Source organism: Melopsittacus undulatus, chromosome 1 (assembly GCF_012275295.1).
Source record: "Melopsittacus undulatus isolate bMelUnd1 chromosome 1, bMelUnd1.mat.Z, whole genome shotgun sequence".
NCBI classification, from domain to species: Eukaryota; Metazoa; Chordata; class Aves; order Psittaciformes; family Psittaculidae; genus Melopsittacus; species Melopsittacus undulatus.
Window position 1 is genome coordinate 72,617,259 of NC_047527.1, and position 26,738 is coordinate 72,643,996.

The 26,738-nt window shown below is 37.2% G+C and overlaps 1 protein-coding gene across 2 annotated transcripts; it reads left to right on the forward strand.

Moving 5' to 3' along the window:
* Positions 1 to 23: 23 nt before the first annotated feature.
* MTRR (5-methyltetrahydrofolate-homocysteine methyltransferase reductase) lies at positions 24 to 26,133 on the forward strand. 2 transcript variants are annotated; one of them, XM_005153370.4, is made up of 16 exons: positions 24 to 228; positions 1,088 to 1,216; positions 3,751 to 3,939; positions 6,413 to 6,566; positions 7,900 to 8,017; positions 9,148 to 9,520; positions 11,777 to 11,899; positions 13,274 to 13,427; positions 15,136 to 15,224; positions 16,835 to 17,015; positions 18,811 to 18,853; positions 19,401 to 19,587; positions 21,277 to 21,395; positions 22,927 to 23,019; positions 23,105 to 23,287; positions 24,218 to 26,133. In XM_005153370.4, exons 3-16 carry the CDS (start codon positions 3,796 to 3,798, stop codon positions 24,360 to 24,362), a joined length of 2,106 nt encoding a protein of 701 aa, XP_005153427.2. In that variant the 5' UTR covers positions 24 to 228; positions 1,088 to 1,216; positions 3,751 to 3,795; the 3' UTR covers positions 24,363 to 26,133. The 2 variants fall into 2 exon arrangements, with proteins under 2 accessions (XP_005153427.2, XP_030908790.2); XM_031052930.2 differs by having other exon boundaries at positions 24 to 166.
* Positions 26,134 to 26,738: the final 605 nt, after the last annotated feature.

Genomic DNA, 26,738 nt, shown 5'->3' on the forward strand with positions numbered 1-26,738 from the left:
GCTCTCCCGGCGGCTACGTCCGGGCGCCGGCAGCCGGCGGTTTCTGTCGCGGATCTCTGTTCACCCCGCATTACCCCAGTCCGCCGCATTCGTCTCCTCGCAGCCGCTGGAGGTCTGGCGTGGCGCGACGGCTCCCGGGCGGCCGCGGAGTCGGATCTGTGTCTGTGTACGTGTGGATCACAACATCGCCCTTCAGTGCAAGTTCTCCCGTTCCCCGCGGACTGGCGGGTGCGCGCTCTGGGGGGCAGCCGGGGCCCGCCCCAAGAGGGATGGAGGCACCGGCTCTCTGGGGACGCTGTTGCTGCCGCCGGCCGTGCGCAGCTGGCTTTAACTGACGAAAATCGCTGTCCTTCAGAGACAGCTCTCCGCCTGCGTAGCGGGTTGTGGTACAGCCAAATGCTTCTGGGCGGAAAGGTCAGGCCTGGGCCGCTGAGGGTTTCACATGCGGGTTACTTTGAAGGTTTTGTGGAGTTTTTATGTTTGTCTTGGTTGTAGAGAGAAGGTGATGCTGAGCAAGTCACTAACTTAATAAAATGATAAGGGAATAGCTTCACGGCTCTGAAGGCGTGGTCCCACAACCCGGTTTGAAGCCATACATAAGTGTGTAAAGCTAGTAGAGAAGCTTTTTGTGGTTTTACTCTGTGGCCGTGCAGTTTGACATTTTTTGGCAGATCAGGTACATGAAGTAGGTATTTGGGCTTTGCAGTACAGCTGTGTAATTGCTAGGGCCAGCACATCTGGTTCAGTGAAACTGTATGGCTTGTTTGCTTGTACATGGTGTTGACTTCTGGAGCTGATGGAATCCCTGCTAGTCTTTTGCAGACTTTTAGTTTTCTGACTTCTGAGTACTGGATCAGACAAGCTATAATTTGGAATTTCATCTTCAGTTTCATGTTAAGCCTTGGTTTGAGCCAGCAAACCCTGGGTTATTTTCCTAGCCTAACACTGTTTTGGGTTTCTTTAACATGTGAGTTCCAGCACATCGCCATGTTAAAGGCCACTGATGTGGTAATACTTTTAAAGCTAGAAAGATTCTCTAGAAAGCTTGACAGTTGGGAATTAACATTTTCACCCCTCTTTATTTCAGTTGAACTTCTATCACATAAGTGGAAGTGGTATATCATCTTTGAAGAGTAGAGCAAAGCAAGAGCAATGTGGGCAGTACCTTCATCTGAGTGCAGGTGTGCTCCTGCTTTTCAATTGTGATCATCTGCAGGTAGGCACGACTAATTTTCCTTTCTTCTAGCAGGCATCACTTCATCAGTTTGTGCATGGAGCTTTTCTGGTTGATGACAGAAGATGTTCTAACATGTAGAAACTCCTCAACTTGTGTGGTTTAGATCACATCAGGATTGAAGAAGTTTATTGATCTATTGGTGATGTAATTAACTGATGGAAAGATAATTTAACTGCTGTTTAATTGGTTAATTGAACTATATATTCAAGATCAATAACAACAGTGGAACAGATATGATACTAAGCACTCAATGTTAATAAATGCCTGCAAATATTTAAACACCCCTCTTTATCTAATTCTAAGGATTTTTCTAATTGTGGCCCATCACTTTCCCACATGCACACGTTCTCACTGTTACATACAAGCAGTCTCCTCTCAGGAGAAGCACATCTCAAGCATGAGCCCCTCTTCTGGCCATGTGGGTTCTCTTGTCCCTTCTGTGGGAGGTGTGGTTTCTCTAATTTTTGTGTCTCTATGCAACCTACTAGTCCCCACACTAATGAGAAAGCTCCCCACATGTTCACAATCATCCACCCAAGATGTGGGTAGCTGCTTTTTGCACCCTTTATTGTTACTGTACTAGCTGGAGTGGAAGCAGCTCACAGTGTCTTATGTGGGGGGCTGCTCTGCCTGGCCTACAGAGAGGTCATAGCACTATCAGGGCAACATCTAACCATATCAGACCACATTGTGACTGTTGTTCTTTTTGTTGTTCTCTGCTCTCCCTCTACCATTGCAAATTCTCATGCTTCTGTTATATGTGTTCCCAAGCTGGCTCTTGTTTGAAGTCTGTTGGTAATCCTCTTGCAATAATGTTGGCAGCTTGCCCCTCAGCTTTTTGTGTATAGAAGGCTTCTGCACTGTGGTGTTGTCCCTGTAGAAAATTGATTATTTTTCTCCCTTTCCAAGGTGTAAGAAAGAATGTTGTAATGACAGGCCACTTCATCTTTTGCTTTTCTCCATCTATAGTTAGGCAATGCCACCTACTGACAAGAGAACAATTAAAGTGAAAATATAGCATATGACTGGATAAATCTGTATTGCTACAGGGATCTGACGGTATTTCTTTTATATGAATCACCATAATTTGCATGTCATCAAATTTCTTTGTATTTCTTTTGGAAAAGGAGACTGAAAAAGGTTGTGGATTGTTTTAGCGTATGCATTGTCTGTGCATGTACATATACACTTGAAGCTGGTTATTTAAATGAATTTATTTAAAGCAACTGCTAAGGTAATTATTAATATTTTTAGGTCATGTAATCAATTTAGAGTGAAAACTATAATGGAAAATGTACTAGAACAAAATACAATGAAAGCCTTACATTTCTCTATTAATTACATCTTTCATGGAATTCATGTATGGCACAGGCACTGTACTCTTAAGAACCTATCACTTAGTTTCACCACATGTTTTCCCTTGAAAGAAGCAAGAAAAAGATACACCTTTGCCCCAGGTTTCCATAAATCACTGTGTGTGGCTTGGACACTGAAAGCTTTTTGTAGTTGAACCTGTGTGGGAGCAGTAGGTGGAGTACAGCAAACTGGGCCCGGACACATGAAAAAAACCTCAAGTTTGGAACTGAAAATTACTCAGTTGTAATTCTACGTGTTTGAGTTCTACTGCAGCTCTCTAGCAGCGACAAAATAGACAGAAGATTAGTTTGTAATATATGCATGAGAGACATTCTGCTTGTCTCTCCTTATTCACTGCTTCTTGAAGTTGTCTTTGATCTGTTGTGTTCTGTGTCAAAATCATGAAATAAAGCTTCTCTCTTTTGAACTTTTATGGGCCAGGTAAATGGTGATGGATATACATTTCATTCACCCCAACTGCTTGCAAGACTGTGAGGGAGTGGCATTGTACACTACAGCAGATTTCTCTAAGATGTTTTCTTATTTTTAGGAGAGAGAAGCCCAAGCAGTCAATGCTGTAGTTGCTCCTTTTTGAAATGTGAAATGAAAACCCATGTTTGTGTTCTAAGGTATAGACACAGTGGGCAGTGAATCATAAATGCATTCAGGCAAAAAGCACTGATTTAAGAAAGGAAGAACCTGAGAATTTATTTTTTTTTCTCAGCCAGTGTAGTTTGATTTCAGCAGGTCTGTATGTTGTTTTGTTTTCAAATACATACCAGAAAGGTAACTAAAGCAGTCACTGATTTTAAAGTGGAAACGTAACTTATATAATAAAAGTAGCATATATTTTTATGAAACTAGTTTCTCTGTTGTGTTGTTTACAAACTAGATTCTTGATAGAGGGATATTGAAATATGACTGCACCATTGAGGCAGTACAGAGCATACAACCAATACCAAGAGTCCTTTGCAACCTGGCCTGCAAAGCTTGGTTATGGGAAATGGTGCCTCTTCAGAGCAGATGCCTCATTTCCAAGTTAAACACAGATACTGCTGTCCTTTTTGTATGTCTTTTTAATTTAATAAGCAAAGAAAAATCTTGCTGTTCTGCGTGTAATAAATTCAATTTTTCCCCTTCTTTTTTTTCTCCTGCAGTGTCTTTAAAAGAAAAACAAAACCAAACCAACTCTATTTTGGGAAATGTGCTGTGGTTTAAAAAGGAGGTTTTTGCTCCTCTATGCAACACAAAAGGGGCAGGCAAAAGCTATAGCTGAGGAAATATGGCAGCAGGCAGGTGCCCGTGGATTTGAAGCTGATATGCACTGTATGAGTGAAATGGACAAGGTGAGATACTCCATGCTGTTTTGAAAGAAAGGTATTTAAGAGCTGCATTTTTCTTTATGTGCTCAAGTGGTGGGTGTTGATAATCATTAAGACTGATCACATGCACCCACCTAAAATACCATCTAGTTTTAAATTTTACTTTCTTATGAATCACTAATTTTAACCAGTACTCACAGACATTTAATATCGTTCTGCCAAAGGTACATCTTCATTGTGATTTCTGTTATTAGAACAGTAAACGAATATATCTTTGACCTCTCATCTAATAACAGCACAGTGAGTTCTTGAAAACTATTTATGTATGCAAACAAATTCTGTATTTTACTGGTCAGCTCTCCTGTTCTTAGAAATGCCACCTTTTTCCCCTGTTGTTTTTGTGTTGCATTGAGGTCCTGTGTTCTGTTAACTGAGCTCCAGTATGACCCTGAGCTTTTTTAGGGTCTTCTTGAGTTACTTAGCATATGCACTCACTCCAGCTCACACTGGATTCATTCAAGTTACATTCTAGAAAAAAATTAAAAGCTTGGCTGAAGCAAGGATGTGACTTTGTTATTTGCTATTTTCCAAGGATAAGGATCTGAAAACTGTTAGCATCTGTCTGTAGCTAAAGCAATATGGACTGTAATTTCCTTCACAAAGTACTTTCAACTATATGTCCTCAAACAAAAACATTTAAAAGAAAAAACCCAAAACAACCAAACAAAACTTGATAGTCTGGTATTTTGTAGGAGCAGAAAATAACACCTGTTTTTTTCATGCACTTGGAAATGTGAGAAGCTTATAAAACTAAGTTTCCTTTTAGCAAGTTGCTTTCTTGGGTATGCACTACATGGTAGGTAGCTGGACATCTGCTTTTGAATTAATGTTTACCAAGTATGGAGCAAAGTCTTGGGAAGAGACTTATACACCCAGTAGGGAAGGTGAAGTTTCTCCTTATGTTCTTCCATTTCATTTCTTCTGCATTTGACTTCTGCTTGAAATGAAACATAGTTTCTCTTGCAGTCTTTATTTATATTTTCTCGTAACAGGACTATTTTATTAAACTTGGAATACTGGGAGAAAGTTCAAACTGAAACCTACAGGGAGCAGTAAAAAAAGCTTAAGTTACTTATTATGGCAAAAAGAAGGATAAGGAGTGACCTAATAGCAACCTGCTTGATCCAGATTCTTCTTGGCAGCAGAAGACTGTACAACAGGATGCAAAATCCACTGAGTGCAGCCTGATAAACTCAGATTTTACAGCAGTGGAGAATTTCTGGTTGGAAAAGGCTGCCAGTAAAGTGAAATCTCTGCCTTTAGATGTTTTTGGAATTCAGTCAGTCACAGCTTGACATAATGCAGTTTTGGCAGTTAGTCCCACTGGAGCATGGAGTGAGACTAGATGACATCCAGAGGTCACTCCCAAACAAGGTGTCTGTAGTTCTGTGGAGCTGTGTTTCACATAGGTCACTAGCTGTTGATTCAAAACCCATAGCCTGCAGAAGTGCTGTGAAAGAGCATGTTGTATGGGTGACCTGACAGACAGCATGCTAGCACAGTGCTCAGTGCTGCAGCCTGCTATCCATGGAAAGATGGAATAATCAAGGAAACAGAATGATTTTTACTTGAGAAAAACTAAATGGTTCCATGAGGCCTGAATTTACGGAACTGGCACACAGTCCCAAGTATAAGCAGTTCTTGACCTGATATAATGGGAGAAGCTCTCGTAAAACTGTGGGAAATGTGGAAGATTGGTATTAGCAAAGAGGACAGAAAAGAATTTGGGTCAGAGGAGTGGGGCCGAGATGCATTAGACTGTAGAATACAGTGACTGATTATCACTGTTCAGAGCTACTTTAGTTCACCCAAAGCATAGTTTGTGGGTTTTCTTTTGGTGTTGGTTTGGTTTAGTTTTCTTATGGCCAGGGCAGATGTAATATGGAAGTTATCAGAGAGAACCAAATGATCCCTAATGAAATTTGTAAATGATCCCCTCAATTTGTATGACCGCACCCCTGTTATCTGTGTGAATTTATTGGGATTATGGCTCACTATGTGATTGTGACTTTGTGTAGAAAAATACTTTTTCCACTTGACAAAGCAAAAACTCTAGGAATTATGTATTTAGACTGCCTGAGTGCAGTTGTGAAATATTCTTTGCATGCAGACTAGCCTGCTCAAAATGGTGCCCTTTGGCATTTGTGTGGGATCATAGGTTAATTCAGGTTGGAAGGGACTTCATGAGGTCATCTCGCAGCAGAGTCAGCTGAGGTCAGAGCAAATTCCGCAGGGTTTTACCCAATCTTGTCTTGAAAACACCACTGACATAAATTGTATCCCCAGAATTACATGAAAGACTTTCTGTGTTTTAATACAGTTGAGATTAAACATTTTTCTGTGTACCTTTGGGGAAAGCAAGGGTGACAGGTAATATCTAAAGCTACAAATAGGTATCAAATGTCACCTTGTAACTTACTTGTTCTATTACTTGTAGTATAACTTGGAAACAGAAAAGGATCCAGTAGTTATTGTTATTTCCACTACTGGTACTGGAGACCCACCAGACACTGCCCGCAAGCTTGTGAAGAAAATTCAAGACACGACATTGCCACCTGATCATTTCGCACATCTTCAGTATGGATTGCTAGGTGATCTGGTACTTCATATGTTATTTATCTAGTGGATATATAATGTGGAAGTCTGAAATATACGCATTCTAGTTATGTAACATTTTGAGAAGTTGTTATGCTACTGCCTAGTTAGACATTACAGTTTTTGAAATGATCAGATATTTCATTGCTGACTGAATGCATATGTACCCATGCATATATGAAGGTAAGCATTGCAGTAATACTAATTTTTGTTGTAACAGATATTGTGGGATCTAACTTACAACATGTTTTGTTATTTTAGTCTAAAAAGTTAACCAGTCTTAAAATACATTCATGGTGTCCATTTCATCTTATCCCATGACGTGTTTGCTGTAAGTACTGTACTTGAGAGGGAACAGAAGTATTTTAGTGAAAAAAAAAGGCTGTTATAAAGAAGAAAGGAATCATCCATTGTTAGGTGGGAATAATAAGGATCTAGTGGTTTGAAACTGCACACAAGAAAGCGTCAGGCTGTGAAAAATTGTGGTAGGATAGTGAAAGAGTGCTGCTCTGGATTACTGACAGACTTTGTGAGGACTATCTAACCAGTGGTCTTTGGGATTGTTAGATAAGCATCTGTTAAGGATGAGGTATGTGTGGTTGATCACTTTTAGGGTGAGTCAGTGGTCCCCCATGAGCATACCTCCTAATGCACAGACTGTTTAATTGATAATAAAGAGCATCTTCTAACAGAACATCTTCATGACTGTTAAAGGGCAGAAAAGCTAGTTCAGTGAAAATGAGATCTACAAAGAACCTCTGATTTCTGGGGAGGAGGATGTTGCACCAGATTCCATTTTCCTACATTTCTTATTTCATACTGTTTTAAATCACTTATATATTTGATTTTTTTTTTCAGATTCTAATATTTTCAAATATTTTTCCAATATTTTTCCAGTATTTCTTCAAATACTCTGTTACATTACTGACATATATTAAGAATTTTAATCTGAAGGTGAGATAATTTAGTTTGGTAATTCACATACAGTTTATCAGTTTCACTCTTTTTAATTACTTCAACTTCTTACATTTTTCTTAATAGCAGTTTTGTATTTTTTCTTCTGAAATAAAAGATATTGAAAAATAAATATTTTCACAGAAATTCTGTGTCTTACATTTGTGAAGGAGAAACCACTTTTTCAGCTCTAGTTTAGGACAAGCACAGATTTTTTTCAGAAGTCATAAAAGTGTCACGGTACTGGCCACTTTACTATATCAGATTCTTTTGTCTATCTACAGGAAAACCCTGTGTTGCCTTTGCAGATCTTTTGCCTGTGTAGCCTGGGTGGCTGGCTGGTTGACATGATTCCTCTTTCCATGAATTTGCTAGGTCTGGGAGATTCAGAGTATACGTTCTTCTGTAATGGTGGAAAGACAGTAGACCAACGACTTCAAGAACTTGGAGCCCGGCACTTCTACGACACAGGATTAGCAGATGATTGTGTAGGGTAAGACCTGAATGACTCTGGATTTTATTTTATCAAGATGCAATAATTACATGTGAGTTCGGCTAAATATTCTGAACTCTTTTAAACCAGTTGAAGCTGAAAATTCAGCACCTCATAGGAGTCCTGTCTGAACAAGTCCTGTCTGAACACAGTATGCCTTTTCAATCTCAATTGCCATTAAATAAAACTCAGTTTTTAAAGTGTGAGTGAACAGATGTACACCCTGGAAAAATAGAGGGTATTTAGCAGTTCTAGAAATTAAGTAATTCAGAATAAGTGGAGGGATTTAAAAATGTAGTCTTTTTACTGAAGCAAATAAAAATAAATGCAGTTCCCAGAATGTGTGGTACTGGTAATGGGATGTCTTTCTGCATGCACATCAGACTTTAATCCAAGCTCACATCTTGCAGTAGAGCTACTTTAGGCAAACCCTACAGCATTTACTTAATTTCTCTCTCTCTCTCCCATAAAACATTTTTCCCCTTTTTTTTCTTTCTTTTTTGGTGGGATGGGGGTTGTTTGTCTGATTTTTGATCACTGTAGAGGAATTATGAAAAAAGGGGGTAGGGAATTTATTGCTGTAGGGGAATTATGTGAGAAAAGAGCACCCTTCCAGTTCTGTTGCTCCTTCTGGCCAGTAGGCTGCAGTCTTGGCTTATTTATGTTGAACTGGAGATTATATCAGCTCTGTGCATGATGTTGCAAGACAGTTGCATACAAACATTCCCATAACCATAAGACTTATATGATGCATTCTAAAATAATAAAAATAGACTATTAGCGTAAGCTTTTGATGTTGCTGTTGCACAATGAAAGTTGCATATTTTGCTACCATCCCTTTAACTTCCTGTCATAAAGTTCATCACGAGAAAATAAAAATGAAAAACTCGGAAGAGCAAGACTGTTATACACTTTAGACTCCATAGATTTAGACAGTTGTAACAAATAAAAATAGCTTTTTAACAAAAAGGTCATCTTGTTAACTTCTGCAGAGATATATTAAACATTGAAAAGAAATATTTTAGGTTTTGTGTTATTTTCATTATTTGTAAATTAACATTCCAATAAATCATAACAATTCATCCATTCCTTTCTCTTTTTTCCTTTTTTTTTCCTTCCTTCTTTCCCAGTTTGGAATTAGTAGTTGATCCTTGGATTGATGGACTTTGGCATGCTCTCAAGGAAGTATTTCTATTGCAGAAAGAAAGAGAAGGCATGAACAGTGGTGTTGATGCTGTTTCGAACTCTCTCTCTGAAGCCCCGCATGTTGTGCATGAACTAAACTTAAGCTCCGAAGTACAGAATTTAAAGCTGGAACATGAAGGAGTGAAGAGTTCTGATGTTCTTTCTCAGAAACTGGTTGACATCAGCCTTGTGGCTTCAAATAGAGAGAACGAAGCTTCACTTGTTCATTCTGTCCCTCCTATCTCTCAGTCTGCTCTTAATATTCCTGCCTTACCACCAGAATATATAGAGGTGCAGTTTCAGGACACCCATGGTGAGGTAAGGACTTGGTTTTGAATGAGGGAAGCCTCCAGCTCTGGTAAGAGCATGAGTGTGTATACTACTACGTATGGCTCAAAAGAACAAGTGGATTCCTATATAAAGGAAAACAGGAGGTTTTTGAATTGCAAGTCATCAGGTTCCAATATTTTTGCCTTAACTTTTTTGTAAATAGAGATAAATAAGTAAATATTGCTTTCAAGCAGCAGATTGAAAAAGCTGAATCTACTAATCTGTGATTCAGTGTACAGGTTAAAGATTATAGTCCAAATTTCAAGTATAAAACTGGATGGGTGTCTTGAGTCTTGGAAAGAATCAAATGGAGGTTTGTTTTCCTTTGGCACCATTTTTGACATAGCTGGCTAGACCTTGTTAAACAAGTAGGTGCCATGTAGGGTCAAGTATGATTTTATAAGTATGACACAGTTGTCCTTGGTTCAGCAGTAGCAGTCATTTTCCTCCTTTTAAGTAGCTGGTGCAGTGCTATTTTTTTGACTTTCAGCCTGGGGACAGTGCTGATAACACCAATGTTTTTAGCTGTTGCTCAGTAATGTTTACTCTGACCAAGGACTTTGTGAGTTTCATGCTCTGCCAGGGAGGAGGGAAAGCCGGGAAGAAGCAGAGACAGGACACCTGACCCAAACTAACATCATGCTGGGGATGTATACTGGGGGCAGTTACCCAGAAGGGCTAGATCACTGCTCGGGTTGGGCTGGGTTTTGGTTGGGGGGTGGTGAGCGGTTGTATTCTCTTCCCTTGTTATTTTCATTATCATTATTATTATTGGTGGTAGCAGTAGTGGTTTGTGTTACACCTTAGTTACTGGACTGTTCTTATCTCAACCCATGGGAGTTATATTCCTTCCATTCTCCTCCCCATCCCTCCAGGAGTGGGGGGACAGAGGAGGGGAGTGAGCGAGCGGCTCCATGCTTCTGGGTTGCCAGCTGGGCTTAAACGATGACAACAGTTCATGTCCTTTTCCAGTATGTCACATTGCAAAAATTGTGGTATTTTTTGCCAACTACATCTGAAATTGGCTTAAAAAACCCAAAAAAGCAGAGACATTCTGCTGTTTAAAAATGGCTGGGTACACGGTCTCTTCAGTTTCTTATATGATCTCTGTCCTGGGCAGTTGAATCTCAGGATTGAATTAACAAGCTGCTGCTTATTAGTAGCTGAGCAGTAGGGGTCTGCATCTTAAGACTTTATGGCAAGTGTAAGATAATACAATTTAGCTTAAATCTTTCTCTCACTGTGCCTTGAACTTGACTTGGAGGGAATATGAATGTGGACAGTTATCATAGTCCAGCTGATGCACATTAACTTGATATAGCCCAAGCCGCTATTCACCATGTCAGATTTTTAAAGAATAATAAAACTTCCAACTGTTGGTCTCAAGTCATTCTCCTACCTTCTTTTTTTGTAAATAGGAAATCCTCAGATTAACAAATATTCTCTTATTTGTAGATTAATTCCTTTCCATATGAGGGTATTGTTACGGACATTTGGTATCTCTTCTACCTCTTCATTTTTGCCTGTAACTCAGATGAAGTTTGCTGACAATAGTGATGGAGAAATGAGGACTGTAGTCAAATCTTCAACTGACAGCCTTTGACAGAAGTGGTCTGGGATTATTCTTGATGCCCATCTGCAATCATTTGGGCACATTTTCACCTGCATAGAAATGCGACATAACATGATGCTGTTTCATAGTGTAGAGTTTGCTGATTACCTTTAAATTTAACTGCAGTTTTAAATATTCCTTTTATAAATTGTCTATAATAATAGCCCCATCTACTCCCTGAAGTCTTAAACGGTACATCTGCAATGATATTTTTAAATAAATTCTGTTCTTATTCTTTAGGTCTTTTTTGTACATCTACTAATGCTTTAATTAGGTGGGAGTTCTCAGCATTTTCACATAAATGCCATTCTTTAATTTGGCTGTTTTCAGAGCAACTCTTGAAAAAGGAACAGCAAGCTGCATTTGAGAGTAGTTTAGGCCCATTACGCTTTTTAAGCCTACTGACATTTTATAATTGAATATATGCCTGTTACTGCTTGGATATGATTTTTAGACAGGTAGAGCAAAACTCAGTATGTATGTAGAATATTCATGTTTTTCCTTATTGTTCTGAATTGTTAGGATTGAGACAAAAAAAAACCAAACGTGGCAACAGTAATTCCTGTATGCTGTAATAAGATATCATTCAGCTTTTGCATTTTTAGTGTAAGTTTTCATGTACTTTTTTTCAGAATCCATGTTTGTCCTCACTGATTTCAGAGGGAGCAGTCTTTGAAGTGCCAGTTACAAAAGCAGTCCAGCTCACTAGAGAAGATGCAGTAAAAACAGCATTACTCTTAGAACTTGATATTGCAGTAAGTTTGTGATGGCTTTTTGTTTAATGGGTAAAAATAAAGGGTGAAAAGCATGTGTGTTATGTATAATAGCTGGAGGAAATGTATTTACCAGACTGTTGAAAAGTTATAAAGCCTAATTCCTTATACAGCAGGATGTCAGCTTAAGCTGATTCATTTTGCAAATGCAAAGCTTGATTTATTCACTGAAAGGTATGACTATGTGGAAGTCAAAACAGAAACAAAATGTCAAGTTAATCTCTTTGTTGGTCCATGGATATTGTGTTGACTGAAGTACCTTTTTGAAGAGAATTTGCAGGGAAGAATGGCAGGCAGGGAATACTGAGAATTAATAATCTTTCATAAATATACAACTCAGGGAATATTCAGGAACTGTATAGGAAATTGTGACTGTTCCTTGTGGTAGGTAATAATTTGATTAATACAATTAAGTGATAAGAATTGTTAGCTCTTGAGCACTGCTTCTGCCTCTGGCATTCATTTGCTCTGACTCGTCAACATACTATTTAAACTGTCAATCTCTGTTACCTTAGGTGTAAATGCTGGTTTAGATTATTCAGTTAAGATAATATTTTGTATACTGGTTTGAAGATGAAAGGCAGAGAATGCTCAAAATTACTTTACAAGAAATATTTAAAAGGAAAGTATGTTGCCTTTGAGCAATTTTTCCAAATTTGGAGAGTAATACCTTTGGGATTTTGTGATTTTGGCAGTAACTTTTATTGTACTCAGCCTCATCTGTGTCAGTAGCCATAGGTCATCTTTAAATCCCAGTAATAAGTAGAGTCTATTAAGTTTTGAGCAACTGAGTCTCTGAGATTACTTGGGGTTTTGCATTTATTTGTGTGTATACATGTATCCTGTTATCAGCACCCACTGAAAATTTGAATATTTGGAATCTTTTTTTCCCTACCATTCTTAACAGTCTGTGTATGCAGGAAACTTTTTCTGGTGCATAAGAGAAATACAATGATTCAATTGCAGTTCTGTATGTTCCTATAATGGCAGAAGTTTGACTAGGCTTTCAGCAGTTGCACACAAGAACCTGTGATCTGGGCTGATATATAACACATCCTCTTAATACATATTTATTTTCCTTCTGTTTAGGCTGCCCAGCAGCTCTTATTGAAGAGTGTCCAAATATTTAAACCAAATAAGAAAAGATTTTTCTATTTACTAAGGTTAAACCTGAAAAGAAAACACGAGTATTTGTGCTCCAACATGTACTTCAAGCAGTGAAGGGCTTGTACGAAGTAAAAGAACCTGTGACTTTATGTGACTGCAATAGTGAGAAGATTGTTGTTAGGAATGGGAATGCTATTAGTATTGGTTTGTGTTACAGCTTAATAGAAATTATTTTGTATTTTAAAACAGGATACAGTCTTTGACTACCAACCTGGAGATGCCTTCTGTGTGATGTGTCCCAATAATGTCAGTGAGGTAGAAGAACTTCTTCACATCTTAGAACTTTCTGAAAAAGGAGATTACTTCGTTTGTGTAAAGGTTAAGCAGGGCACTAAAAAGAAAGGTATGGTGTGATGCACTGGTCATGAACAGATACTCCTGTGTTAGTCATAGTCATCATACATAGTTTTGAATGGTTTTATCTTTAGTATTGGGACACAGCAGTCACTTCAGGGAGGTATGTTGGAAGTCAGAGATGTGTTAAAAAAGAGATGATGCACTGACTTCCATGCACTGCAGTTATGAATTTAAATGGTTTAGGATCAAACAGAAATTAATTCCACTGGAGCTTTGCTGGTGAGCAGAGACTCATTAAGTTACTGTAACTTAATTACTTGTTGCCATTCTGTGCCAAAGAATTCATCTATAATGTAGTTTCACAACTCCTAGCAGTGTTCCAGTGTTGCTTTACTTTTGATATGGTTGTTTCTTAACTGCATTAAGATTTCTGAAGAATTTGTAATAGTTACTACAGACTATTACGGTTGTGTGTTTACTGAATGTAAAGAACTGAAAAACCTGGGAGAAGAGCGTGGACAGCAGACTGTGACTCTGCTGTTTCTTCAAGATTTACCAGGTATTCCACTGAATTTTGTTCACAACCTCTCTTTTTCCAGTCTGTCAGTTCTTTGATGAAGTACATGAGATAAGCTGAGAGGACAAAACAAATTATTTGCACTCTGGTACAAAGTCTGTTGTTCAAATATTGGATTTGAATTTGAATAGCCTCCTAGGAAGAGGATTAAGTACTTCTTGTAACATGCTATTTGCATGTTCAAGGAAAAGAAGTTTATATAAATATGAAGGTGGATGCTTCTTTCCTGCGTTATATTTATGCCAGTCCTCTTCTGAAAGTAAAATTTGTTCTTTGTAGCAAGGATACAGTCAAGTAATGCTGATACAAAGAGGTAATTTTGCAAGTTATATAGGTATATTCTTGGAGAGAAAATTCTGTAGTATTAGAGGGCTCTTGGGCATGGAAAAAACACAGTAAGAATCAATAGCTGGATGTCAAATCTGAGAAACATTGTAAAGAGAAATGCCAGCAATTTCAAACCTGCAGAGCTTATTAATTAAAGGTGTTTTGTCACATAAATGCTCTTAGATTGGTCTTGGGATTAATTTAGAATAGCCACTTTAGCATGATGTGGCATGAGGCTGATAAGCCAAGCTGCACCCTAGCTGATTCCATGCAGGGATAAATGGGATGTCAGTGTACCTCCTTCTCAGAAATGGAACCTGTTCAGAGTACAGGATGGATTATTTGCTTGTACAGAAACCCCTTGGGTCTGCTGGGGTTCTTGGAACCCTCAGAAGCTCCAGCATGGAACTGGCTGCATGCACCTTTGGTTAGATCATTTGAAAACCTCAGCATGTTCCGATTTTCAGGAGTGCTTATTGATGGAGGGGAAAAAATGTGTATGCTCCTTTCTTTAGTAAGTCTTCCTCTGAATTTCCTCAAGGTTGAAAGTAGTAAGAAAGCCTTGAGTAGTTTAGCAGTGAAATTTATTTGAACACTGATGTATTGTACTCCTCCTTTTGTTTTCTGCTTTCCTAGTATGTTTTGACTTTTCATTGGAAAATTATTATTGATACTTCATTGGTAAACTGTCTTGCTGTTTAGTTTATAATTTTCAATAACTGGCTGGGGCATAAACCTACAGAATTGAATGCAACTTAGCTCTCTTGTGTTTCTTGAAGGAACAAGCACTCTGTGATACCATTTTTGGATGTTAATAGATGCACGTTTTGTTTTTGTCCCACTGAACTAGGAGCAGCTCGTCCACAACACATCCCTGAAAGAAGCACTCTGAAATTCATTCTAACCTGGTGTTTGGAATTAAGGGCAACTCCCAAAAAGGTGTTTATGTGTTTGTTTTCTTAAAGATAAATCCTTAGTAATTCTATGCTGTGTGGGCTTTTACAGCTCTGTACTTGCTTTGTGTGCAGTTACCAGGTTTCTTGGTGAATAAGGATTGTCAGTTTGTATGCTACTGTTTGTACTTTATTCTGAGAAATTTCACTTCTGGTACTTTATCTGGCAAACTATGAGATACTGAAATCTCTATTCCTGTTCTGCAGTATCTTGATTCATAACTAGTCTGGACATAAACAGAAGAGTATTAGATGCTTGGTGTCAGATAACTGAAGAGCTGGCTGAGGCTGGCCCCATAGGTATTTTAGGGAAATCATTCTTTCTAATCAGAGGGAGCTGTATCTGTCAAGTTTTGTTGCTGAAAATGCACATGTTGCTCTATGCAAACATATCATAATGCCTTTTAAATTATTTTAAAGCTTTTCTTCAGCTTTTCAGTAGACTGGCAGAATTTAAAGAAATATTTTTGCTTGTATAGTATTTGTTATCATGACGTGTGACTGTTATTTTCTTTTCATTCTGTGCCTACAAAAAAATGGAAGCTTGCAAGTGGAAATGCGTGTGTATTTCTGATACTGTCAAAACACGTAAAGATAACTTTGGATGAAGGATAAAGCTAAACAATTGTGTTGGTTTGGTCTCTGGGAAAAATCAGTTTTTGGAAGGCCCTTTCACTCAATTTAGTGGATTTTGCAGCAGAAGAGAAGAGAATCTTCCAAATGTTTCAACCTTTTTAAAACTGCATTTAACAATTTGGAAGATTTGTCTCGACAATAAGAATAGGCAGAGAGTGCTGGCTGGGGAATATCACCCAGGCTCGTTTTTATAACAATCTGCTTTATTACCTGTACAATGTACAGTGTGCTTTATGTAACTCTGTACTGAAAACTGTTGTCTGAAAGCTCAGCATTTGAGTACACTCAAATTATTTTCCAAGTATTCTTTTGTGTAGAATACGTTGTCTGATTGCACTTGGTGTTTTGGATCACCCTGCTTTTATGCACTGTGTTTATTTCCACCTTGCTTTTGGAAAAAAAAAAACTGTAACACTTTACATCTGATTTTTACTTTATCTTGCAATGCTCAATTTAATTTTCCCTTAAGAAAAGCTTTCAGTACCATTATGTAAGCATAAAATATGGAATAAAATACCACAGCAATATTTACATGACTCATTAAATACCATGCTTTATTTACAGTAATACCTTTCCTAAGACTTTTTTTTTATTCCTTTCCTGGCTCTGTAACTTAGCGAGTGGTGTTTTGTCTTGAATTAATTTGTGTTATGGAGCTGTTTATTTAACTAAAGTGCAAATACGTAAATAAGAGAGCCTTTCATAAATTTGTCTTTTTTTCAGGGAATGGGTTGTGACTGTCTCTTCCCTGCTCAGGTTAAGTAAAATTTTTCTGACCTGCTAGCTTGTAAATTTTTCATAGTAGGTGAAAGTGGCACATTTGGAAATAAATTGTGTTATCCACTAACCTGTAAGGTGACTGTTTCCTGTTCCCAGGCATCCCAAGTTTTTCCCAGTTTGTTACCATTTTCTCAAATGGATAAGGATTTTTACCCTTTACTCTCATTTTCTTCCCCCCAGGCATTTTTGCGAGCTCTTGTAGAATGTACGAGTGATGTGAGAGAAAAACGGAGGCTTCAAGAGCTTTGCAGCAGACAAGGAGCCTCTGATTACACACGCTTTATTAGAGATCCTAATGTTTGTTTGCTGGATTTATTACATGCTTTTCCAAGCTGCAAGCCTTCGCTTAACCTGTTAATTGGTAAGTGACCAATTTAGATTTAATTAGATACAGTTCCTGAAAATACAGCAGACTAAATGTTCACTTTTCCAAGAAAGTGGAATAACTATTCAGTTAACTGCTCTAGAAATATTATAGTATTCATAGTGATCAAACTAAAACTACCGCTGGGGAGCGAAGCTCTGTTTTTCACTTTCTAGTCTTTGGCCTTCATTCTGGAAACAGTTGGGTACATACCTGTGCTTCAGTTGACTCTGGATTGCTCCTGTACATAAAAAATAAGCATAAGGTGTTTGCAAGACTAGGGTCTTTAAGAAAGAGTTCATAACTGCTTACAATTAAAAAATAAATGTTTTTACAACTCCTGATGTCCCTACCTATATGTTCTTTTCTTGCACTTTTACCTGTTAAAATAGAAAGCTTTTCCTAGTGTATTGGTATTTATGTAATGTCCAACACGCTCATTGCATTCCTTATATAAAACATTGAAGGAATGAGATTCCAACTGAAGCCATCTCAAATACATCTAAATATAATGACAGTTATTTTCCAGATGAAAAAAACCCAGAATTTCTGAACATGTTGCATTATAAGAAACAAAACCAAAAAAAATTGCTTTCTATTTCTTGCTGTCACCTTCTCCACACTACCCTAAATCTCTCCTTCTTAGTACACTGTGGGGATTAAAAAAAATACAAGTTCTGCTCCACTTTATATGAATACATGAATCTTCACAGTGAAAGCAAAACTACTTTGCTTTTCAAAGGTGGTATGGAATGTGCTGTAGCAACTGAACTGAACAAAAGGAAATATTCCAAGTTCTTGAAATGTGTTCCCCCAGGGAATAATGTGCTGAATGGTCTTAAAGTCATCTTTAAGTAATTTCATTGAACTAGCTTTTCTTCACTCTGATTTGCAACTATGTTATGTAGCAGAACATCTTTAAAATATGTCGGAGTGTCCATGTACTGGTTGGAACATCTGCAAAGGGGTGGTACATGTAGAAAAGCAACTAAAAAGCAGTTAAACTGTAGGTTACTCTGTTACTCCACTGTGTTTCCTGGCGTTTGCTATGCCATTTTTTTTCTGGTATTGCTCACTTACTGTCCTCACCACACTGTTCACTTAGTGATATATCTCTCTCCTTTCAATATACCCTTGTCATCAGCCATTTGTAGTCTGCATGCAAGTCATTCCTTTGAAGGCATCAGTGAGTTTGACCTTTGCTGTATACGTACATACATACATGGATAAAAATGTGATGTGTGATATATAGAGTGGACTTCTCACTGAAAAAGTTTCAAATAAAATCCTGTCTCTGTTGGGTTTTTAGCTGTGGTTTCAAAAACTTGCTTATGTACTCACAGTGGTTTAAAATTGAACTGGCACATCTGTTTCTAGGACATACTATATAGGAAACTTTCAATGAAGCAATTCCTATTCTGATAGCTTTCAAGCTCATAGATGAAAAGTGGGCAAAATTAAATTTCAGGCTTCACTGTATCCACCAGCTCCTGGCATCTCTTCTGTGCACCTTACGGTTGTTTTTAATTGACCAAGAACCCCATTAATTAACTATTGCAGCCTCATTTTTATAGGCTCTGTAACATATTCCATGAAGTCTAAAAACCATTCAAAATAGAGTTCAGGTCTTAATAGCTTATTTCTGAACCACAAACACTGAATGTTAATAGAGTAAAATTACAGCTAAATTATAGTGTGCTTGTACTGTGTTGCAGTGTAAACACTTATTATATGGTATTTGCATTTGGGAGACTCGAGTAATAAGTGATGCTGTTTTTTTTAAATTTTTCAGAACATCTTCCTAAATTACAAGCCAGATACTATTCAGCATCAAGGTAATTAAATATTCAAGTTGTATCTCCTTGATAATTTAGGTATGCTTTTTTACTCATATATATGTATGCATGTTATAAAGAAGAAAGAGAGACATGAAGACTAAAACCTGAGGGTACAGTGATTGTATACCTGTTGCAAAAAATCCAGTGGGGTTTGACTATTTCAGACAACATTGTTTTTGAATGTCTGGCAAGACTTTGTTGGTGTTTTTAAGAACAAGCTCACATACATGTGAATCTGGTAGGAATTTGAATTCCCTTCTGTAGGTACTGGCGTCTGAGTCCAATATTAAGATTTTTTTCTAACTATGGATAAATATCACACTGAATACTGAGAATGTTGATTCAGTTAATGTGGTTTGGACTGCAGACTGACCTGCTGCAAGGTTGTACAGCTATCTCTCAGGGTTGTTTGTTGTTGTTTTTGTTGTGGGGTTTGGGTTGAGGGGTTATTTTGTTTGTGGTTTGGGATTTTTGGTGGAGTTTGGGGTTTTGGGGTTGTTTTTTTCTTTTGTAATTTTATTTATCAATATTTTTGGCTTTCCAGTTCAAACTTATATCAGCCAGGGAAACTGAGTTTTGTGTTTAGTATTGTGGAGTTTGCTGCCTGTCCCACTCGACCAGTCTCACGGAAAGGAGTATGTACAGGGTGGCTTGCAGAGTTAGTTGCACCTCAGCTGCGTGCCAACAGAAACACTGTGGATACAAATAGAGGAAGCTGTTCAACTGAAAAGGTATGGATAATAGATCTAAGCTCCTTAACGACTAAATTTATACATTTTTGAAACAACTGCAGTTATTTTGTTCACTCCTCTGGTGTAATGCAGGTGTTTTGGCAGTATATATCTTCATTTTGCAGTTCTATCCTACTTGTAATTTCACCCTTCCCACTGTAATATGTCTAGAACTTAATTGCTAAGTTGCTAAGCTTATATTTTACGGTATCTATGGATACCTGAATTGTGACACTTCCTATTGCTGAAAGACCAGGGTTGTTTTCCACCCCACTGTAGTCCTGAGTGAGTCATGGAGAATGTTCTTGTGGACTAAACTACTACTGTGCAAGTAAATGGTTATGACTACTAGTGTTGTAGAAGAGAGGTGCTTGGTCACTTCCAGGAAAGGGTGTCAGATAGTAGGAAAGAAACTGTAAAACTCATTTTTCGCCAGGTCTTGCACAGTTTGCAAAGGCCAGTTTATTGCATATGACACAGGATAGAGTTGTCTGTGTCATTTCTGATATGCATCAAAGATTGTTTGACATAATGGGTATTATTAGGAGAAGGTACTTTTTTTTCCCTCTCTTTTCTTTTTGTGGCAGAGAATCTGTCTATATAATCAGGTTCAAAGTTCTTAGGTGTAAGCTAATTTTTAAAATGTGTGTATCATATATCTTATTCCAGGATTCACATCTGCTCTTTATTTAAAATATTAGTTAATTTAAAGTATATTAATGATCAAACACAAAAAAGAGGTGGAGTTAAAAAGGATTATTACAAAATGAGCAAATAAATTTCAGAATTATCTGCAGTATAAATGTGTTTACCATTTACAGTATTTTTAAAGGAATGATCAGTTTGGAATCATTAATGGGGAAAATAGCCTCTTAACTTAAGTGTGGTTTGAAGGAGTAAATATAGCATAAATACAAATATTGCCCCCCGCAGGCAATAATTATCTCATAATTTTTAATCGTCATGAAACCAGAGACTTGAATCATCTTTTAAAGAATTAAAAATAGTCATCTCTCATTTTCTGTACATTGTTAACCATGCCTCAGAGAATAGTTATGGAGCTCCTATAAAAATTATGTTTAGATTTCCTTTCAGACATAGCTGAAGATCAGAATTAAGTGTTTATCAGTGGAGTGATAAAAACCATTTTCCAAGATCTTTGAGCACTTAACTGCCTCCTCTCACCCATATGCATTTTTGGAGATCATGTAAAACTACGAAAATTAAGAAGGCAAGCTCAGTATCAGTAGGCTTCAATTTGCTATAAACAAATTCTCACCTCCACTGGAATATTTTTAGATGTCCACTGTGTAAAAAGATTGAGCTGCTTATAATAGCAATAAACCAGCTTTATTTCTCTTTGAGTACCAACACTAAACTTTCCATGAATTCTGTAACAGTATTCCCCAAAATTTTCATAACCAACAGCTTACATTTGTGTGGTTTTCCCTAGTTTTCCTCCAGATGGATTAATTGGTTTGTAAATATGATGTAGATTTTTTCCAGAAACTCATCTGAAATTTAATTCTAAATGTCTATGTGACATTAAAGATAAACCTTGAAGCTCAGTTTTTGGAATGTTGTGTCAACACATACACTGTGTAAATGTCCTCAAGGTTCTAAAAATTTCATGATATATTCACTTCTTAACAGTGTTCTTCAGTTGTATTTTATCTAATTTCATTTTAGATATCTATTTTTGCTCGTCCAAACAATGCTTTCCACTTACCTTCAGATCCATCTGTCCCACTCATGATGGTTGGCCCAGGAACAGGAATTTCACCATTTATTGGTTTCCTACAGCATAGGTATGTACAAAGTTGTTATCTGGAAAGGAGCCTTCTTATGTTGAAGACAATAAAGCCTTAGGATTTGAGTGCAGATGCAGTTAATCTTTTTCTTTCTTTCTTTCTGATTATAAATAGTCTTGCTAATTTTAAACAAGCAGTGTTTGTATATTTTTGTTTTTCAAATGAGTAGAGGTTACACTTTCATCTGACAGTATGTAATATCCATAGTAGATATATGAGGAACTGGGTGGATTGCAGAAATTGTTATAAGGAATTAAATCCTTTATCTGTGTGGAAGTCCTGTAAGATGTTGGTACTTATAGTAACACTGTTGATTAATGCTGTGGATTAAGTTTGGTATTCAAAATCTATTTCATTCAGAAGTGACATCTATATTAAAAGCCTTGGCATGATGAATATCAAGGTTTCTCCCATATTCCCTTATTTCTGTGTGTTTATATATATTGTTGTTTTAAGATGAGGAGCTTGGCACATAAACCTTCCAATGGGCAGTGGTCTTGGGTTTTGTGGGTTTTGTGTTTAAGGGAAGGTAGGTCCCTTTTTTCCCTTCCTCCAACTCCAGCAGTGAAATTTTGCATGGCAAGGAGATGCTTGTTTAAAAATTGACAGATACCACATCACCAAGAATATATAAAAATATGTTTATTTGGAGAAAATGAAGAACAGGAAGAGTAGAATATTTGAGTGGGAATGGCTGCAAGTTTTGTAGGTAACCAACACATATGATTCCTGTGTGGCTCAGTTCTAGCAAGATTATGGAGTTCCTTGAATCCTGCAGCAATTAATTTTAAATCATTTTAGCTGAGAGAAAAGTGAAATTTAGACACAGCGTTTCTGACTCCATGCTTCCACTTTGACCAAATCATTATGTATAATCGTTATGTCCTTACTCCTTATCTTTAGCTCCCAAATATACTTTTTTCTCTCAGAAGTATTTTGCATTTTATTTTAAAGGATTCACAGCATTTCATAAGCATTTGATCAATGAGAAGTGAAATCTCTCAAAATGTAACTAGAAAGTTTCAGCTAAAACCCTTCTAAAGTAATACCTTCAACATTATTTCAAGAAAATGCAATAACTCTTCTGATGATGTGGTAGTAAATAGATTGTTATTCATAAACTCTAGCAGCTTTCTACAGCTAAATGGAAAGCATGCTAAAACTGCTTTGTGCTGAGTTTTCCCTTTCCAGTGAAGGATAAAGGCTAGTGATCTCCTTATTCAGCAGTCAGGATTGTTTTGCGAGGCGCTTGGAAGTGTCAGTCTTGAGTATTCCATTATGAAACTGGCAAAAAAAGCCTCTCTTTGAAGTTGATTGATTTTGAGCTGTGCCAAAAGTGAGTAGTCAAGAAAATCAAGTAAGTAAGAAGGGTTTGACTGTGATTTACTTTAAGTCATTTCACATTTCTGCCAATTCAGAAGTTTATTAAAGCACTACTTTACATGAGAATTAGGTTATAGATGTTTTATATTCTGCACTTGATAAAACAGGATTGGATGTTTTTGATTTTTTTTTTTGGTCTGTTTAGGCAAAAGCTCAGAGAGGAACATACAGACTGGGAATTTGGAGAGACATGGCTGTTTTTTGGTTGTCGGCATCAGGACCGAGACTATTTGTTCAAGCAAGTTCGCTATTTAGCATTCTTTTTGTATTCATGAGGAATTCTTATCTTTGAGCTGTTACTAATAGTTGCTGTTGCCTTTCAGAGATGAGCTCAGATGTTTTCTTGAAAATGGCACCTTAAATCATCTTAAGGTTTGTTTCTCAAGAGACTCTTCTTCGACTGCAGAAGTAGCCCCACCTAAATATGTGCAAGATGTCATTAGGCTTCATGCTAAGGAAGTTGCCAGAGTCCTGCTGAAAGAGAGAGGTTACTTCTATGTATGTGGGTAAGTAGAGTGGAGATAGACTGTCGCAGAAAGAGAACAGAGTTGGCAGAAGTTTGAGGCTTTACAAAGACTTAGTGGTGCCTGAAAAAAAGGACCAACATGATACTGAAAGAGCCTCTCTGGAATGCTAGAATTTTATAACTATGTCTATTTTCTTCAATACTGTCTTGAAAGTGTAGCTTGTAATCACACAAATCCATGGTTGCTTTAGTCACTTATTATTTCTATTTTGTTTTTTAATAGCAGGAGATTTCAAGCTAATAGATTTCTCTTGAGAAAATGAGATATTTGAGTACATGTGACTATGAACTGCATTGTGAGATAGCAGCAGTGCTCCAGGCTTGGGTGGGCCAGAATGCTAAATCTCAGTAATATAATTTACAGTGCAACTTTTATTTGTGGCTGCTAACTTACCTGAAGGTTTGAAATTTTTAGGAAGTGTGCTGATAAATTATCAAAACATTTGAATATGAAACCCAATGTCAGTAGATTCTTCTGCAGGAATAAATTTCAGTAATGTGTATTAAAAATACCATTATTAATATGCGAGGAGTTTGGGTTGTTTTGGGTTGTTATATTTGAACCATATGGTGATTTAATAATAAAAATATTTCAGCAGGTCGAATTCTCCCTAAAAGAAGAGTTATTCTGGGACAATTCAAGTAGGGTTCCAAGGGATTTTTTTCTTAGAAATTATAATATGCTGAAAACTTTGTCATGTTTGATTGCGAGAAACCCTTGTTGCTGTCAGTGCTCGTCTGTCTGAGAACTCAGTGAGAATTTTGCTGTGCTACATGCAAGCTATATTTTTGGTTTGGATTTTTAATGCCTCTTTTCCAATATTATCTTGCCTCACCTCTGAAGCTACTGATAAAACCAAAAATTCACTGTTAGCATTTTCCTAGTGTATATATATTTTTTTTCTTTCAGAGATAAGAAGCACATGGCTGATGGTGTAAGTGATGCTGTAGTGGACATTTTAAGCATGGAAATGGAGACCGACAAACTGGAAGCAATGAAATTCCTGGCCACTCTTCGAGAAGCAAAACGATATTTGCAGGATGTGTGGAGCTAAATATTTAGCATTTCCTATGCTTTTGTAACACTGAAGATTTTGTTTCATACATGCTTTTGACTAAAAGTTATTGTCAAAAGTGTGGTCTGTAGTCACCCAAATCTTAATTTTCTCCATTGACCTTTCAAGCAGGAAGATGATAAACACGTTTTAAATGACAGGAAACCAGCTGCCTTTGGAATTGTATGGTGGTTAACAATGTTATATCATGGATTGTCTCAGTGCCTTGATTCTCTCATTTTAATGTCAGTTTAATGCAGAAAGCAAATGCTTCTGCACTTGTACAAATACAATTGTATGTTTGCATTTTATCATCGGGGTTTTTTTCCTATAATGTATACATAAATAAGCTACAGAGTAAATATATTACACACTGATCTATACATCACCAAATACATTACAGACTTGCCAAGACTGCCTCTGTAAACCCTTTCCTGCTCAACTTTGTGAATAGAATAGGAAAAGACTTTAAAATAAACAAACAAAACACAAAAAAAAACCAACCCAAAAAACAAACTCTTGGCTGATAAACTGCTTTTTACCCCAAGGGAACAGGGCAGAGTCAAGTTGTGTGCTGTGCTTATTGAACCCATTTCACACATAAGTCTTATCCTATTTTCGATTGCTCCTGGGGAACATGTAGTGTGTTGCTGACTGCGTGGGGTTTTTGGTAATTAAGCCCAAGGCTACTGTTTCTGGCATAACTGCATTCCAGTTTTACTTTGGAACTAGAAATGGAGTCTGGAGGTCAGCTGAGGCCTGTTTGCACATGTGTGCATGGGTCCTTTCCAACCCTAACTATTCTATGATTCTGTGATTCTATGATCTATGCGTATTTTATGTGGACTCTCCCAGTAACAGTGGCCTACTGTGCCATTAGCTGTTGTAAATACTCTGAAATTCCAAATTTTGTTTAAACCATCCCTGCATATACTTCTCCAGAGGTTGTATTTTATGTTACCTAATAGTAGTTACTAGGCAAAGATGAATTGTTACATAAACCATACTGAAAACACATGCATGTTTTAACTAAATGTTACCATTTGCCTTACTAATAGTACTTCCCAGATGATAGTGTTTCTGTCGAGGATAGAAATACTTTGTTAAGTTCCATGCTTGGCTAAAGTAGTTTCCATGCTGGATATGATCTCAGAAACCTATACCTGAAGACTTTGTGCTTTTTAAAACCTTTGTCAATACCATGCCATAGATAATTTTAAATATACCTTACCCATAAATCCTCTGCTTGAATGGACAAATTCAGCTGCAGCTGTATATAATGCTGAATTCCCCTTAAATAACCCATTATTCTGTAGGTGATTTTTTTTTGAAAGAAGAATAAAAGAACACCTATAGTGAGCAGTTATGAAATGACCTGTCTGAAGCTCAACTTTGAGCTTTAGGGTTCACATGAAATCACATGCTTGTTACTTTTATTTTCTATAAAGTAAATATGGGTATCCTCATTGTGTGTTTATGCGTTTAGCAATTGATATGTTGGTGGCCTTGCAAAACCAATGTATTAATGTCTCAGTTTCACTGGATATCCCTTCTAGAAAAAGGCCTGGGGTTGTTTTGCTCAGCTGTCATCCTTGGTGTCAAGCTGACACAGCTTCAGAGTTTTTCCTGCTCTTTGAATGGAAACTTTATGCCTCCATCTCTTGATTATCTCACTCCAGTTATGCTTCATCTGAGTTGGGAAGACCAAAACAATCCAGTAATCCAGTTTCAGACATCACAGTGATTTTATAATAAATAACAGCAGAATATTTTCAGTGTTACTTTCTTTTCTCTTCTGGGTTTTGGGTTGTTGTGGAGAAATAAAAATGGAAGAACCACGTGTGCCTGCTGATGATTATAGGAAGTTCATTACATTACTGAAAGTTATGGTCTACAAACTCTGGTCAGTTATGGTGAATTGAGAGATGAATCTACATTGGCAGAATGGTACGAGGTATTGTTTTGGATCTGAAAATTGAGCTAGTAGATACAATGGTTTAATATACGAGCTATGATTTTAATGAGTCTTGAGTCTTCTCTCCAGTTGAAAAATAATGTGTAAATATAAAAAGCTGCTCAGTATTATTAGAGTTGCCCATCATAAGGAAATCAAAATACTTTTGAATCGATAGCAAAAGCAGTGCATCAATTTGTTTAGTCTCAGAACCGTATTCAGATATGTTTTATATTGAAAAAAATTAGTTTCATACAAATGCAAATTGCAGTCTTGAAAAGTTGATTCAGCACCACTACAAATTGCATTCTCTTTCATTAGCATTTGAATAAATGCTTCACTTCTGGTGGAAAAGGTTTGTTGCACTGACAAAGCACTCAAAGCCAATTGTGCTGATTAAAAAAGAAAAGGTTCTATAGTGG